The sequence below is a fragment of the Balaenoptera physalus genome (genome assembly GCF_965194825.1).
Source record: "Balaenoptera physalus genome assembly, chromosome: 6".
NCBI lineage: Eukaryota > Metazoa > Chordata > Mammalia > Artiodactyla > Balaenopteridae > Balaenoptera > Balaenoptera physalus.
In genome coordinates, this window is record NC_138885.1 from 83,946,861 (window position 1) to 83,964,597 (window position 17,737).

A 17,737-nucleotide genomic window follows, 5' to 3' on the forward strand; every position below is an offset into this window, starting at 1 on the left:
CATGGAAATAAATTCATACTCTCACGGTACTGAGTCTTGACTCCTATTCAGTTTTAGTCTTTATGAAAAAAAATTGTGCTCCAATATGCTGCTCTAATTTTATTCTCTGGGTGTTGCTTATTTGAACTAGTTAAGCCTTTCATTCATTACATAGGGCGACTTGATAAATTTTTAAAGTGTTGCCCAAACCAGATAAGATGAGCAGTAGAGATCTGACTTCCCTGACTCCAAGGCCTTCGTTTCCTCATCTTTTATCAAATTCTTCATTTAAAAACTAAAATTTACTTGAAACATACATTTAATCATTTTATACAACTTCAGCGAGGCCTTGAGAGAATGTTTATGTTTTACTCATTCTATTTTCATTATTATTGTTGAAATTATATTTAGTTGTTTCTATTTTTTCTTGTTGTGTATAAAGGTAGAATTTTGTTTGGATTTCATTTGGAGAAGCAGTTTGGGAAATTTACAATGAAGGTTCAATCCATAAATAAAATCTTATTTGACAGTAAGTATGTCAGATCAGATTTTGAAAGTTTCTGCCTGTCTCTTATCTTACATACTTCTTTAAACACACAACTAAATCATGAAAACATATATCTTGTTTTAGTAAAAATAACTATAGATTAATTTAATCAAAGAAGTAAAGACACTATCTTATTTTCACTGGTTTAAAGTTTATCTTTTTTACTTTTATGAACTAAAGCTCCTTCAGTTTCAAACTATTAATTTGATAATTATGTTCTTATATACATGATAGTTCTGTATGTGTTAATATCAATACCTTGTAATTATATATTTTAAAAACCCAATATTTAAATTATTTTCTCATGAGTTTTCTGTCCTGCCAAATATGCTTGGAGGCTTCTGTTAGGAAGTTTGACATGCAGATTTATCTCAAAGTTAACTCAAACACAAACACATAAATGAATGTGATATATTCATAAATACATCAAATAATTTGCATGGTATATACATTTACTTAGTATGGAGAATGATTTTTTTTGTCTTCCCTTTCCTAGAATGCAAAATGTGAATTCGTCTCAGATATTTGAGATGGCAAATACATAAGTAAATATCCATGAATAATATCCACATGTAAGTCTTCAAATATATAAAAAGGCAACTCCTACCTCCATCTCCAGATCCTGATCCTGCATCTGGGGGGAAAAAAGGAAATAATTTGTTTTTGCTTGAAAAACATATTCAAAAAATGTGTATGACTTTATTAAAAAAAATTCATGTTTACTTTCTCCATTAATACGGTACTATAATTTTAAAAAATTACTAATATTTAATTTGAAAAACATTCACATCAATCTAATTTCTATACTATAACTTATAAAATAAATTATTATTTTCATTCTTAAACTTCATGAACAAAGTATTATCTAGCTTTGGAATAATTCCTAAACTTGACTATGTTAAAACTTCTCATTTTTATTTTAATCAAGATGAATTTGGTGCCTTTAACACAAAAAATTAAAAATGAGATACTTATAGCAATCAGTGAGACTTAGAAATTAAACAGCCTAAGACTTGTGGCAAATAAACACATAATTAAGGCTTATATTCTTGTACATTGCATTACAAAGGGAAAAACAGTTTAAAAATCAATATCTTTTTATATAAGAGCTAATATGTTTTCCAAATACCACAACTGTGGGTGAGTCTATCTGCACCCAAAAGCATCTTTCAGTTTTGAAATCAGTGGAAGAGTGAGCTTAACTTTTGCCTTTGTGATTAAAAGTGGCTATACCCTAGGTGATGCTGGCAGAAAAGACAATAACCTCCCTCTGCCTTTCTCTTTCTCCACGTTTCTCCCCTCCCTCCCACATAATTACAACTCCTGAAAGTTGTCAATTTCTGAGAACTCATTTCCCAGAAACACTCAATTTCTTAGTTTAGAGTCAAGACCATGGAGTTTCCATTTCTGTTAAGTGGAGACATCATCTTCCTTCTGTCTCCCCACTTCATTCCATTCTAAATACATTTGGCTATATATTTTTAATGTTAATACTGGGAAATAAGACTAATACTAGTATTCTTTGTCTGATATGTCCTCAGTTTACATTGAAATCTCAACCAGGGTTCAAGGTTCAAGACCTATATCAAATGCCACTGTTATGAATTAGTGTTTGCTGTTTTAGACCAATTAAAATAAACTACTACTTCTACTTGTTTGCCTCCATGACACTTTATTGAGAGGCACTCATAGAAAGAGGCGTGATGTATGAAAATCTACAGAAGGCTGACACAGGGAAGAATGGCTGCCTCCTCAGTAGTTTTCTTTGTCATTATGTTAGACATTAGCACTGTCATGAAGGAGCAGTAGTTTGAATTGTCAGCCTTGGTGGAGACCCAGACTAACTAAATTCACAAGGTTTAACCCTTTATTAAGTCAGAATGTCAAGTCATTAACTGCTTACATGACTAAGGAGCAAGTCATTGGGCCAGGCTATCCTTTCCTTAAAGGCAAGCTAATTGGTAAAACAATTTATAATAAAAACCCTTCTTAGTAAATGTAGACTCAAATAAGGATTCTAATCATAAGATTTGATTGTTTTAAGGTAACAGATAAAGAAAGGCTGATGCATTCATCTCTATAATAGGAAAATAGTCCTGTCAACTGAACTGAGTCCTAAGTCACAGCACAATCACTTTGGACAGGACAGTGCTTGAATGGTCAACATTTGTCAAGTCTCCTTTTTGTATCTTTTCACAGCTAGAATTTTAACTGACTTTATTTGAATTAATTTGAAAGCTTAATTCAGTATTACTTATAAAATCATCAGAGGCTAATAACAGGTTGTACTATTAACAGCATTAATACATTCTACCTGTGTTTTAGTTGAATGTGTATAGTTTCTTATTCCTTTCCCACTAAGTGTAAACGTCTTTAAATCAAGAACCATGTCTTGTTTAGCTCTCTATACTTCCACACACATAATAGAAAATGCATAAAAGCTTATGTATTCCAAGCTCCAAACATACTCATTGGATAACATAAGGAACATTATTCAACCTTCCTAAGCTTATTGGTCCTCTAGTCAGTGGGTATACTAATGTCTATCTCATTGGACTATTTTGAGGATAACTGCACAACAGCACATTTTAAATGCTTATCACTATGTCTAGAACATAATAATTAAAATTTTGAGTGAACATCTTGCCTATTCATCTATATGTTTTCTGCTAAGTACATATGGCTGGAGAAAATCAAGAAAAATGGCAGTAGTATTTTGGCTTGTATTCCCCATGTATGTTTCTAAAAATCAAGGACCATGATTCTTAAGACAATTTGTGTTTGATTTGACCCAAATTAAGTAGCTAGTGAAGAAAGGAGGAATAGACTGAAAAAAAATGGTCACTTAAGTCTATGGCATCATTATAAAATAGTGATGGGAAGCTTTAATGGTTTCTTCACTATAAAATGAATCATCTTTGCAAACCAGAGACAAGTAGCCTACTAAAGCCTTATTAGTGAGACAGAAACACCTAAGAAAAGAAGTCATGCTGTTGCACCTGAATCTGGGCTTCTAGTCAATACATTTCTTATAAGGCAAAAAAGTGAAATTGACAGTGAGGCTATTGAGCAGACTGCCCAATAGGAAACCATTTTCCAGACAAAAAATGATTTGTAAGTTCAATGAAATGTAATAAATATAAAGTTATATCTTCTACTGCCTTTTATTCCTAGAGATCACAACTTGTCACCTCCATTCAGTGTCAAATAGCATTAAAAAAAAAAAAGGAAAATCTATGAAGAAAAGAATGAGAATCTCTTTTAGATCAAAAGTCAGAACTCCAATTTATTTACAGTCAGACCTGGTTAATCAAAATTACTTTGGTCCCACCATCATTATTCAGATCAAAACGCTTTTAGATTTACAAGTCAATGGAAGATGCATTCAGCGAGACCAACTTACTAATTAAATCCTGCAGAAATCTAAGTCTGTGAATAAGCTAGGGATGGATTACTCAGTTGTGATTAAATTTTCTACTTAGTCAAGTGTTTATTTTCATAGTACAACCAACACATTAGGGACTAGAATGGAAAGACTGAATGAATCAGAAGAATGTGACTGCATGTGCTGACAAGAACTTGGAGGTTGGAAAGTAAGAAAGAGAGATTTTGCTACCATTGTTAGCCAACCCATAACTTCATGACTGCTTATTGTGACTACTGCCCACTGATCCTCATTGGCTATTGTCAGAGACACACAGATATCCTATGTGATCTTGAATAAGCAAATCCATTCCTCAGTACTCTCTAGTTTTTGCCTACATCATTCCTGGTCCAATAACTCTCACATGTTGCTCTTATTTCCATGCATTACTTCTCACTCATAGATTGAATGGCAATGATCTGTTAGCTCTAGCAAATAAGCAAGTGGTGCACCAGTCCAACTTGCCTCCCAATCACCCTTGCAGGAAGGACATCCACATTGTGAGGCAAAGAATCAAATAGGAGAAAAGACTACTTAAAAACCAAAACCAAAACGAAAAAGCCTACATCATTGTTCATGAGGAATGATACCTTTCTCTTCTGCTAATTCTTAGAAACTTCAGTAGTCACCAGTACAACCTGGAACATTGTCAACTGCTAACAATCAATAAGCCTAAGATAATCTTTTAAAGCAGCAGTCTCCAACCTTTTTGGCACCAGGAACTGGTTTTGCGGAAGACAATTTTTCCACAGACAGGGGTGGGGGGGATGTTCAGGCGGTAATGCGAGCGATGGGGAGCAACGGGGAGCGGCAGATGAAGCTTCGCTGGTTCGCCCTAGTCTGTGGCCCAGGGGTTGGGGACCCCTGTTTTAAAGAATATGAGACTTTCTCTTGCTCATTTACCACCCTGCCCCAGCCATCATACACATAATTTTTAATATAATTCCCTAGAACAGAAATACCTGTTATCTGAGAGAGACTTTCAATAAAATAGACCTTTCTTGACACTATTCTATATTTCCAATTTTGAAGAAAGTCCTTATATCATTATTATTTTTCTTGAATATGCTTATACCTTCCAATTCCTCAGAAATTATGACTTTCCAGAAAGATGTTTATTTGCCATTAAGAACAACTATCAGGGGACACTAAAGTTTCTTTAATATATGTGACTTTAATGTTTCAAGCCTAACCTGAAAACTCAGCTTCATTTTACAGCATGGTTTTATCAAGTTGGGCTGTATTCCTCTTTTTTTTTTCCTTTCTGTAATGTTATTCAGCTCTAATAACCATTGTACTCAAAAGGAAAACCTGAAAAACCAAAGAGCCTATGAAGTCACTCTTCTTCCTTACTTTCTTTAGAGCATTCTTGGTACAGTATAACTAAAAAGCTTTGTGGGAGCCCAGGCTGACTGTGTCAGAAAGGACAGATGTCATTAGAAGTCATGTCTATCACCAATACATTCTTTAATATAATCTGCTCACTGTTAAGAGGAGCATTTTGTAGGGCTGCTAAGGTTAGACACATCTTAACTTCCAAACCCAAATCTGCAAACTGCCTCCCACCAGACGATCCTATTGTTACAAACAAACAAACAAACTTTATTCATGCATAGATAAGTTTCTTATGTTTGGAAACTGAGCAGTCAATCTAGATTTCTAATTATGTTATTCAGCTGTCTGTACTTCATTAAATAACATACATATTAAAATCTACCAATGTCCTTATGGTACATTTATCTTTCTTCCAGAAGTGACTTGAAATGTAAAAAGACACAGAATAAGAATAATGCATACTTTGTATGAAAGAATAAGAGGCCTGTCTAGCTAATAATATATAGTCAGGAATATTTATTTGGATAACAATAAACAGGACATAACGTGAAAAGCAAGACATGGTTTTTGGATTCAGAATCCATTCCGAGGGTTTTCGGGAGTCTTCAGGATCACATACATACCTGTGGCACATGATCCTTCAGACACCACCAGTATCTCACTCTGCTGTTTGCACGCAGCCTGCCGCAGGTAACACTCATTCTGGTAGCTCTCCCCATTGGAGCCACACACAGGCACATAGTCACTGTTGCACTGGGGAGCACACAGATGTAAGCCTATGGTTAGTACTGGAGTCTGCATGCCTCTCACATCTTGAACAGAAATCATCATTTACAAAAGAAAGCACTTGTCTTCATTTTCAGTGATCCCCCTTGTATCCAGCAAGTCTTTGACTTTGTAAGGACACCATTCAAAGATACACAAAAGCAGCGTCAATTCATCTGATTCAGATAGGGGGAAAAAGAGCTTCTAAATTGATCAGGCAATTCCAACAAAGTGATAGGACAAGCAATAATAAAAAGATATAACAACAAATGCATCAATATTATTTAATTTTTTTCCTGATATGTGGCCCATATGGTTTGGTGGAAAAAAATCAGAACATGTTACAGTATTCAAGCTATTCAAAAATAGTGTCTGTGTTTGGAGCAGAAGTATATAGCTGAAATGCCAAAGAATTCAGTTACTCCTTAGTATGTTTTTCCTCTGTTGAATTTGAATCTTTACAAATTTCTAAATATTTGGATAAGACATTTGAATTCCTAATTAATTTTTCATATATTTTTAGACCATTGTATGTTGATGATGTAGATACAGTGTAGAAAGAAACAACAGACCATGGAATACAGAAAAAAAAATCAACAACTACTGAACCATATGTAAACTTGATTATTCAAAAGTATGACTTAACCTATATTTCATAAAACAAAAAGTTAATTTTTAAACAACCTCATTATAAAAATGTACACATTTTACAATGGAAATTAGGCAACCTACAGGGTGTACTCATGATAATGTAATCACACTCTAAGGCATTAGAGATACTTGGCTGTGTTCTATACCTGCTAATTACGCCACTGATGTGATTATCTACAGATGCGTTACATTGTTTAATTATAACAAATGTAATGATCAAGACGATTATTTATAAATACTCACCCATGCCAGAAACTAAGTAAAACAAATCATACATATACATGTATGTGAAAACACTTTTCTGTTTTTTACTTCTTATTAAAATATTTGGATTTTTGATGTGCTAATTCATAACACATATAAAATAAACCAATAATTTAGTGAGATGGCTAGGGTTTTAATATATATGATAATAAACCTAAAACTCTATCAAAAGTTAAATTCAACTCAAGGATTTATGCAAAAAAGCAAATTCTCAATATGGTTATAATCTGATGATAAAAACCTGAGATTCATTTTCTTACTCTATTTTCTTACAATATCTGTACTTCCTTACCAATCAACCATTTAGCTCTTGTTCTTTGCCTTTTTGTAATAGCTTAACCATCCTAACCATTTTTTAAATGGTATAAGACAATGTTCTCTGAAATGACAGTTTTTTGAATCTGACTTTACAACTATTATTGAAAAACTTAAATATAATTTTTAACTAATAGTTATGTACTAGTCTCCTAATAGTAAATTCAAATTGTATGACACTCATAATCACCGTACTTGCTAACAGGATAATTTAGATACTAAATCATATCTATTTAGAAATTATTTAAATATGATTAAAATGATTGAAATATTTTAAATATGACATTTTTAAAATCTTTATTTCTACAATTTCTAATCTAGACATTCTGGAAGGTTCTATATAATAATTTCTTTCCACAGTTACACTATATGGCTACCAGACTCAGTCTATCTACATTATTATATTTTAAAAACTATTTTGATAGGAACTTTTCACTCAGGAGGATCTCTAATTCAGTAGGCAATTCACTTCTGACCAGGTGATACCTGTGTAAGGGCTCTCTTCCACAAGCTTTCCAAATATATATATACCTGAAAACTGACCTACCATAAAACTGAACATCTTTATCACTACTGAAAAAAAAGGCAATAAGAAAATGTCAGTAAAGAGTTGAGTTTTCCAATAAGCAATACTGAAGAGACACCAAATAAATGGAGGTGGTGCTCATGTCAGAACCATGGCCAGGGAGGCAGGTGGATGTATAGCTGCTTGATAAATGGGCTGTGTTCAGCATCGGGGACAGGAGAATGTAGGGAGGATTTATGAGGACCCACTACCACTACAATGGTATCTGAGAACATGGAAGAGGGACAAGAAAGAAGTGACCAGCTGGTAACATATTATAGTCAGTAGACTTGCTGACCTTTTCAGCAGGCAGATGAGAGTCATAATTAGTGTGAACGGCTGGGCTAGTTAGCTTCTCATGCTTGGTTCCTAGCTTCTTGTCCCAGGTTACCTTTTTTTTTTTTTTTCCCCAGGTTACCTTTTAATCTCCATCTCCAGCCCTGGTTACAATACTTTGTGTGTAGATTACTTGGGCCCATGTTTTCTTCTCTCTAATACCTAGAATTTCTCTATTTATCCTTCTCATCTACTTCTTTAGATTATTCAGATGTAGTCAGAAGATGAGGAGTGAGGGGTGGGAAGTATTTATTATCTCTGTCAAGTGCTAGTACACAATGCTGATATGCATCTTAAAATATCGAATAAACTGATAAAGTGCTCATATGCCACTTCTGAAGGATGTAGTAAGCCAAATGTGAACAGTGCTAAAAACAGAGCTGCCAAGTTCTATGCACAAGCCAAAAGGAAGATTTGTATGGAGTTGAAAAGAGCTTAACTGTAGATAATCAGCACGATGTATTTGGCCCTTACTACCATGACTTGCACTCATTAAAATGAATAACACACGGAGGAAGCATACTGTAAATCATTAAGGCTCAGGAGTGGAAGTCTGTTCCCAGGTTCTCCCATTTCTCTCACTGCCTTAGTGTAGGACCTTGTGTATATCACTCAAAAATGAAATATTTAACAAGTTTATAGCTTAGTTCCCCCATTCGAAATGGTTAACTGGGGCATTTGGGAGGATTAAGAGTCATGTTTCAAAATGCTTTGGAATACTCATTTATAAAAAGAAATGTAAATTATATGCCTTTCATGATCTATATTTTAACTAGCAGAGTTACCATCTAACATCGACACTGAAGCATGCGTGTCTAAAATTAGAAAAACAAAGGAACACAGGCTAACCCTAAGTACAAAAAAATAAACTAACTACTACATGAAAATATGCCAAATTATTGGAAATAATTTTCAGTGGTAATCATGAATACTGCTCAGTTTCAGAGGAAGGGACAGATTCAGATGTTAGGTGACTTGCTAAAGGCCACATAGTTGGCTGGTAGAGAAAAAACAAGACTCAGGGCCAGATGGTTAAGCTCATAAATGTATGTGTTGTCCAAACTTCCTCTCAGGGGAAAAGTGATTCTGCTTCCTTCAGATGTTTTAAAAATCTTAAGTTTATTTTCCAAATATGCGTTTTTTCAGTGAATGATTTTGTTCCAAAATGTCCACATTGCTTAAGAAAGCAGCAACATGTCACACCAGTGGATTCAATGAATATATGGAATTTGTTTTGCTACAAATGAACAAAAAATTTGTGAGAAAATTTTCATACGATTTTATTGCATGTTTGGTTAATAAGAATTTCTTTTAACTGAGATTTCAGCAACTAGAAGCTATGTATAACTTACATTTTATATATTGTCGGCACCTTCCATAGAGTCTGGCATATAGAAGGCGCTCCACAGATGTTAAGTGAATTCTGTTATATTCCCGGTTGTCAAAGGCTTAGGAATAATGGCTTAGGATATGGTATGTTTCTCTTCCAAAAAAGAAAGAGATAAAAAAACCCACATATGTCCCAATCCTTTGATCATTCCATAGGTGACTTTTACTTCTCTGTGACTACATTTTTTCATTATGGAAAATTTTTTATGATTTTAAGTGAGTGGGCAGGCCTGTGACTATGGTGAAAGTGACTCTGTGTGACTTCTGAGGCTAGGCCGTTAAAGGATACAGCCTCTACCTGGCTCTTTCTCACTCTCTGGATGCTTGCCCTTGAAACCCAGCCACTGTGCTATGAGGAAGCCCAAACTAGTCCAAATGGAGAGAGCCACATGGAGAAGGACCAAGGTCCCCAGCTGACAGTGCAGTATATGAGTGAGAGTCCTGAGAAGAGTACAGAACCAAGTCTTTGAGTTCCCTCCCTGGCTCAGCTAACGCCAAGAGGAGCAGGAGGTGAGCTGCTTCCATTAAGCCCTGTCCAACTGCAGATTCATGAGCAAAATAAATGTTCATTGTTTTGAGCCACTAAGTTCTGGGCAATTTGTTATACAGTCCTAGTTACTGGAACAATTGCAGATCTAAAGCGTGGCTTATTAAATGAAAACATTTCACATTTGAATTAAATGATACCTGAAAAACATAAGGCTTCATCATATTTTTAAATTATAAAGTGATCATTGATCATTACATACTAATTGATATGACCAGTGCTATCTATGAATAGCTGCATATGTGTCTTCTTTTCTTCCCCCCTTCCTTCTTTAATCCATCCACCCATCCATTCATCCATCCGTCCATCCATCCGGCCACCCATTCATCCATCCACTGTCTCTAAATTATCAAACCACAACGGATTTACCAGAATGACCAGGATATCATTTGGTATACAGAGAGGAAGGTAGGATGCATGAGGTTGCAGGCCATTTCTGGAACTCATATCATCATCCAAGAATTAGTTGTACTACTTTTGATATCAAGAGTTGTCTACAATAAACTGGTACTTTTGTTGTTGTTATGATGTTTTTATTTGCATGTATAATGTCCTAGAAAAAATTAGATTGGTGTCAAAGGACCTAGGTTCTTGCTTTAGGATCACCAGTTAATGGTAAGTTATTTATATTTATGGGTCTTAATTTCCTTATTTATAAAAGGAGGAGAAAATAATTATCTCACTCAATTGTGAGAAATAAATGAGATAACGTGTTTGAAGGGTAGAATATGCTTATCATAAATCATCTAAGAGAAGTGAAGATAAATATTTGTTCACCTTAGTGCTCCAATTGTAATCCAAACTGAAAAACATAGATTATACACTCATATACCCACTTCTCTTTGAAATTTATCTCTCAGCCAGAAAGACCACAGTTGGCACCCATTTTGAATAGAAGAATTTGGACTTGTATCTGAAAGCAGGAGAAACAGAGTAGATGACCTAAGCTAGTTTAGAACAGTACATAGAAAAATAGATTTTTCAGGACATCTGCCTTTTCATCAGACTGGGCAAAAAAAAATTCTCAAATTCATTTGAAAGTATTGGAAAGTACTGAGTCAAGATACTCTTAGCTTAAAATATCTATTATTCTTTGCACAACTTGTGATCTTGAACTTAATTCTGCCACTCTCTATTCCTGGTATGTACCGAGTCTAAATTTTCCACTAGGGAAATGTTTATTTTCTCCTGACAGACTGACAACTTTGCAACACACAAACTAATAGCAGCAGTAATCTAGTAGTAAATTTAAAATGCTACAGGCATTAGGAAAAGGAAATTTACATTTTAGTTTCTTATTCAAACTCGCATTCACTCCCCCCACCCCCCGCAATCTATACCACTCAACGATTATTTAAATTAATGACAAATGTAACTGGTTGACCGAATGCATGAAAAACATAAATATCTTTGTTGATAAAAGTTATACCAAAACCCTCTGTGCAACCTGAAAACTGAACACAATTTCTTTAATAAGAAAATTATAAATTTTCTTTTAGTAGCATGCATCCATTTAGAATTTTGTGAACTCCTCTTTTTCTTTCTCTTGGCGAAATCTTGTTATAATTATGGCTTTCCATTTGAGGAACATTCTTCTTGGTTCATTTTATACTGTATATGAGTTCACTTCTTATGTCTACCCTTGGTTACGAAAATAAGAAAAATTTCTGGGAATTACAAACTGAAAAGGGAAAAATCCACAAAATCCTGTGGGCCTTTAACTAATGATTTATCCAACTATATTTTCCCCTTAGTTAATGTTTGTATGAAGTATGACTTGCAGAGTTCTTATGCTCCATCTCTCTCAAGTAGTTCACTGAAAGAACATAGTTACGTTGTTCAGTATGGCTAGAGACCTTAGAAATTGGTGTTGCATGAATATTAAATATGCATTCATGTTTCCAACACTGTCGTATGGTCTAATGACTGTAACCTGGGCACAGCAATACTTACCCACCAGGTGGTGGTGTACTTTACAAATATCAGCTGTTTATTACTTTTCTTAGGAAGAAAAAAATAATGTCCAAGAAGTTTCTAGCTTATCTATAAGCCATTCAAAACCATATTGAAATGTGAATTCCCTTCTTTCTCTCACTGGGAGGTTGAACTTAACCTAAAATATTTAAATTTCATCAACAATTCTAAATATTACATACAGTTGGCCCTCCAAATCTGGGGGTTCCAAATCCACAGATTCAACCAACTTCAGATAGAAAATATTCGAGAAAAAAAAATTCCAGAGAATTCCAAAAAGCAAAACTTGAATTTGCCACTTACATAGCATTTACATTGTATTTACAATGTTTACATTGCATATACGTTGTATTATAAGTAATCTAGAGATGACAAAGTGTACAGGAGGATGTGCATAGGTTATATATAAATTCTACATAACTTTATATAAGGGACTTGAGCATCCTTGGATTTTGGTATTTGTGGTGGTCCTGAAACCAATCCCCATGGATACTGAGAGACAATTGCGCTATAACAAATTTTAGACCTGAATTTGAATTCTAATATTTTATTTGTTTTATAGCCTTTTTAATTTTTTTTTAAAGTTTTGCTTACAATCTTGGAAAAGTTTTCCCTTATCCCCGGTATATACTTTCATTAATGGGAATATTTTCTAGTTGAACCGTTTGTTAGATTTGATGTGTATTTTACAAAGTAATTCAACAACATTCAAAGGTGAACGTAAGATATCAGTACAGCATCTCTAATACTTGAATTATAAAAACATATTGAGAGAAAAAAAGGCTTATACTTCACATGGTAGAAAGCATTTGTTAGATGATGACTATAATAATGACATTGAGTTCTATCTTTAATAAATACTAATAACCTAGTTTTGATAATACCACAACTGCAATCGCTCTCTCTTTTAATTTTTATTTATTTTTTTAACATGAGACAAAGCACATCTTCCTCATGTTTATGAAATAACTTTTGTCTATTTGCACTCTTTTGGATTCCTGGGAGATTCAGTTGTAATTGAATGTGGTATCCATGAAAAGTTGACAAATATTAATAAGTGCTGTGATTTCCAAACTAGCACAGTAGTTTTAAAGTCACATTGATAAGGAGTTCATTTAAAAACTTAACCAGATTGCCAGGATAATAAAACCCAAGACCATTAAAACAGAGAAATATGACCGAAAGAAGATAGCCCCAATCAAAAAAACAAAAGTATAAATCCACACTTCTAATCCAGCAATGATTTTGACTATTATCCCCAGTAGTTGACTTATAGCATGCATGTTAGAAGGGGCACAGAAACATAATTTTCCTTTGACACACCAAAAGAACAACCTGAAGCTTTCTACCTTCAGTGGCATTTATAACTGTGGCACATACATTTCTCCAAAAAGCTGTGCCTTTTTGACATCAGTTGGCTCTCTTGCCAGTACTTTTGTTTGGTGCCAGCTTTCCTCTTAGCTTGCATAGCTATAAATTGCCAAGTGATGGGCTATAAAAGAAGATCTCTGCTTTGTCGTCTCATTAATGAATCAGAAGATGCAAATACCAGACTTCTTACCTTGAACTGACAGACGCAAGTCACAGTGTCTCCAATTCTTAAACATTCCCCATCAAATTTACAGGTGTTGGTGTCACAGAGGAAGAGATCATTTTCTCTGTCATCATAACCTCAAATTTAAAGAGAACACGCCAGTCATTAAATGTTATAGACTTGAACAAAAAAAGAAGTATCTTGAAGCTTTAAAAGAACTTCCCTAAATGTTAATTCCAACAACCACAGCTGTACTGCAAGGTCATTCTTTACTGACAACCTAAAAAAATTCTAGTTAAGTGATTAATGTTAGTTTCTTTTTTTCACTATTCTTTTCTAGTCAATTGTCTTTTAATAAGCTTTTTTGATAATGCTCTTTTATTTTAGCTTGGGTTAATACTGGTAGTGGTGGATGAATATTTAACACTTGCTTCTTAGCTTCCTTATTATTTTCTCATTAAGTAGACTATAGTTTATGACCCCCAAACTTCACATTTTAGAAAAGAGCTGGTGATGGTCTCAGAATGCCTTTTACCATTTCTTCATCTTTAATCATTCTTTTGCTTTAAGGTCTGCAACAACCCCTTATTTGGAATTTTTCCAGACAAAGAGGAAACAAAGCCCCAATAATAAAGATAAACAGGCACAGTGTTTTCTCTGATGGTCTGTCTGGCTCAAATGAAGATTGATCACCTCCAAGTTAACAGGGGTAAAGGGGGGGTGCCAGGTTCTTGACAATCTGCCTGGAAAACCAGTTTATTTTCTTTAGTTTCTGCAGATCCTTATAAGATATCTGGTAATAATGAATTTCTTGATTGTCAACCCCAATTTCATATTTAAGTTAGTTCCTAAAACAGTACCATAGTTAGGGATGAAGCAAACTAGTCATGTTGGGCTACAAAGCTATCAACATTCCAAACAATTGATTTTGCAGGTTACTTAATGTTCCTATGATAAAGCACCTAAAAAAGTGATTAGGTAGCTGCAAAGTGGAACTTAGTCTATCCAAAATAACATATATGCATGCATGAGCCACGAATAAGTTAAAGAAAACATGCTGAGTTTTATAAAAATGCCAAATTTAGAAATCGCCAAAAACAGAACAAGGGCAATATATTGACCCAAATCTAACAGGGTTGCAAATCCCAACTTGTCTTTAAAAAGCGCAAACTACAATGATGTATAATAATTTTCCTTGTGGAATTTACATCAGTAACTACCCAGGACGACATATTCTTTTATCCTATAAGTTACAGTTGGTCATTCCCTCTTCTCCAAAGTTACATACACTTCAGCTCACACACATCCCCGAAAGCCACTTTATTCAGAGCTAGATTCAACTTTGGTGGAATTATATATACAGAAGATGAAAAATTACATACACACTTGCTAAAACTAGAACAGACCAGACCTTGGGGACAATACCCAGGCATGTTAATGCAGTTTAAAATGCCAGTGAAATCACACCACAATCCCGCCGGTAGACTATGGGCTATCATACTGAAATGCGAAGCTACTCGGACAGTGCAGCAACTCCCATCCTCGGGCGCTATTTAATTAGGAGGCTTCAGCACAGCAAAGCTTGCCGAGCTCTCGCGTTCAGACTCTGAAGGGACCCGAGCAAGCAAGAAGAGCGCCTGACGCACTCCAAGGAAGCCTGCCCAAAAATGGAGGAGTCAGCGCCCAGTGGGGTCAGTTCTGCCCTCCACCCGCCTACGCGTGAGCCTGCCCGGCCTCGGTCATGCACAGCCCGGCCTGGTAGACGGGCGAATGGTTGTTGTCTCAACTTCCTTCGACCATCTAGGAGCTTGGGGAGGCAAGAGAGAGAGGCAATTCGGGGATGCAAAAACAACGTCTTTTGCAGCCAACTAGAGAAGGAGGATGTGTATGCCTGTTTGTGTGTGTGTGGAGAGAGACAGAGAGAGAGAGACGCAGAGACAGAGAGAGACAGAGACAGAGAGAGAGAGAGACAGAGAGAGAGTAACTGAATCTCTTGAAACACAAGCTCCTTTAGAATTTCTGTGACCTGGTCTTGAATGCCAGACAAGTGCACCCTCATGGCACTTTTGCCAGTAATCAGTGTTTCCCCTGCAGTCACCATTTGATTTATTGCTTTCTCGCTCGTTCTTTCTCATAAACTTATTTCTCTCTCTTTTTTGCTAGACTTTTTTCTTTAATGACAGAAAAGGTTCTGTTTTAATGTTTCCCCAAGGACTGGTGCTCTTTTCAGCGAATTCACAAAACCATCCCGCTTAATATTTCTTAAAATCTCCGCAGCTCCAGTTTAAGTGCAAGGATGCAAAGGTTCCTACACCTGCACTTTCTGTCCTCCCCAGGACCCCCGCCCCCTTCCTTAGCGGCCTTCAACAGTTCTCTGTGCTCCTCTGGGTTGAGGTCGGTGGTCTCAAGGGTTTGGAGCGGTTGGAGTCGAGGGGCTGGGGAGACGCACTTGGGGAGGTTGGTCTGTACTGGAAACGCGCGTTTCCTCTGAGGGGTTAAGGGGTCGGGGGCTGGGGTTCTGGACTTACCAGAGCAGTTCCAGCCGGTGGGCGTTTGGCAGTCACTTAAGGAGGTAGGGAAAGCTGCGAGCTTCACCGGGCGGGCTACGATAAGCAGCATTACAGGCAGCAGCAGCAGCCAGCAAAAGCCCTCGCAAAGTGTCCAGCTGCTGCACTGCCGCGGGGACTCCCACAGCACCATGACTAGTTCGCGCAACTCTGCAGCAGCAAACGGCTTCGGAAGAACACAGGATCGCGGGGGTCAGGCAGCGGGCTACTGAGCATCCCGCGGACAGCGGCAGCAGAGGCGGCGGCGGTGGCAGTGGCACCTGACGGGGAAGCAGCAGCCAAACACGCGCATGATCTCCAGAGTTTCAGCAACATCCAGTGACCCGGCTCAGCCCCGGGAGCGAGAGGGTCGTGCACCGAAAAGCCGCACCGGAGACGCCGTAAGCTGCTGCCATAAGCAGAGGGCTCTGGCGAGCCGGGGCAGCAGGAGGAGACCGGAGTCCAGAGGGCAGAGGAGAGGAGCCCAAGGGGGCTGGGTGGAGGGAGAGTCAAAGCGCCCAGCAGCCTAGCAGCCGCCTCTCGCGCTCTGCCGCCCGCATCCCTCTGGCGTTTGGGAAGCAGCAGGTCCTTAGCCCGCCCGGGATCACGTGGGAAGAGGCAGTCGGGCGTTGATTGGCGGAGCGGGATGCAGGTCCCGGAGGGAGGGGTCGGCGAGGAGGTGCTAGGAGGAGACGACGGCCGATGCCACAGATGGGCTGGCTCACCAGGCGCTGGCCCGAGTGGGGCTAGGCGGGGATGGCTCAAGTGAGAATCGCGGGCTTCAGAGCGGGCGACTCCCACACCTTTAAATACCACCTGCCCTTTCACTCTCCGCCGCAGGACGCCCCCTACCGCGCGCTGGGTCAGATCTCGCGCCCCTCTTCCGTGCGTGACCCCGGGCTGCGAGCGCCCGCCGCGGCTGGGTGGCGTCTCTCGGAGCTGGAGCTGGTGAGGGGGGAGGTGGCTGAGGAGCGGTCGCAGCAGGGAGGAGAGGGGAAAGAGGGCACGGAGGAGAGGGCGTCCTGCCGGCGCCCGGCGCGCTAGCGTGCGGGAGCGCGCCGCCTGGCTGTGACGGGATACAGGCCGGGAATATCGCCGCGGAGGGAGCAGCAGGAAGCAGGAGAGGGTGAGAGGCGCTGGTGTGAGTACAGCGCTGGCTGGCCTGGAGGAAGCAGCAGTTCCCACAGGAGCCTGCGAACCTAAGGCTGCTCAACGAGCGGGCTCAAGCAGCCAGCCAGGCTCTCTCCGCTCTCTCTCTCTCTCTCTCCCCTCCCCTCCCTGGCCCCTCACAGCCCAGAATCAGCCCGAGGAGTGGAAGGTTTGAAGCCCTCTCCCCACCAAACACTCGTCTCCAGCCGGGAGCCTATTTGTGTGGCTGCCTGGGAGGTGCGGGCAAATGTGTTTCGAAGGACAGATTTGGTCGGGACAGGTGGTCAGAGAGTGGCCGGAAGGCTGCTCTGCATCAGCCACGGCGGGTTGCCGGGCGCATCCGCCGGGAAGCGGCGTCTGAGAGGAGCGGCTCTCTTTGGCGGCGCGGCTTGTGGCCCTGGGAGCTTTACGCGGGTC

The 17,737-nt window shown here is 38.2% G+C and overlaps 1 protein-coding gene across 1 annotated transcript in view; it reads right to left on the reverse strand.

Annotated features, from left to right (window-relative positions):
- The window catches only part of TMEFF2 (transmembrane protein with EGF like and two follistatin like domains 2), a 247,576-nt gene extending 230,833 nt beyond the window's left edge, over window positions 1–16,743 (reverse strand). Inside the window, exons 1-4 of the mRNA XM_082467248.1 lie at window positions 16,154–16,743; window positions 13,653–13,762; window positions 5,909–6,038; window positions 1,134–1,160 (exon numbers count right to left, since the gene is read on the reverse strand). Of these exons, the coding sequence (XP_082323374.1) occupies window positions 1,134–1,160; window positions 5,909–6,038; window positions 13,653–13,762; window positions 16,154–16,325 (439 nt within the window). The 5' untranslated portion in view covers window positions 16,326–16,743. The remainder of the gene's footprint in view (window positions 1–1,133; window positions 1,161–5,908; window positions 6,039–13,652; window positions 13,763–16,153) is intronic.
- Window positions 16,744–17,737: the final 994 nt, after the last annotated feature.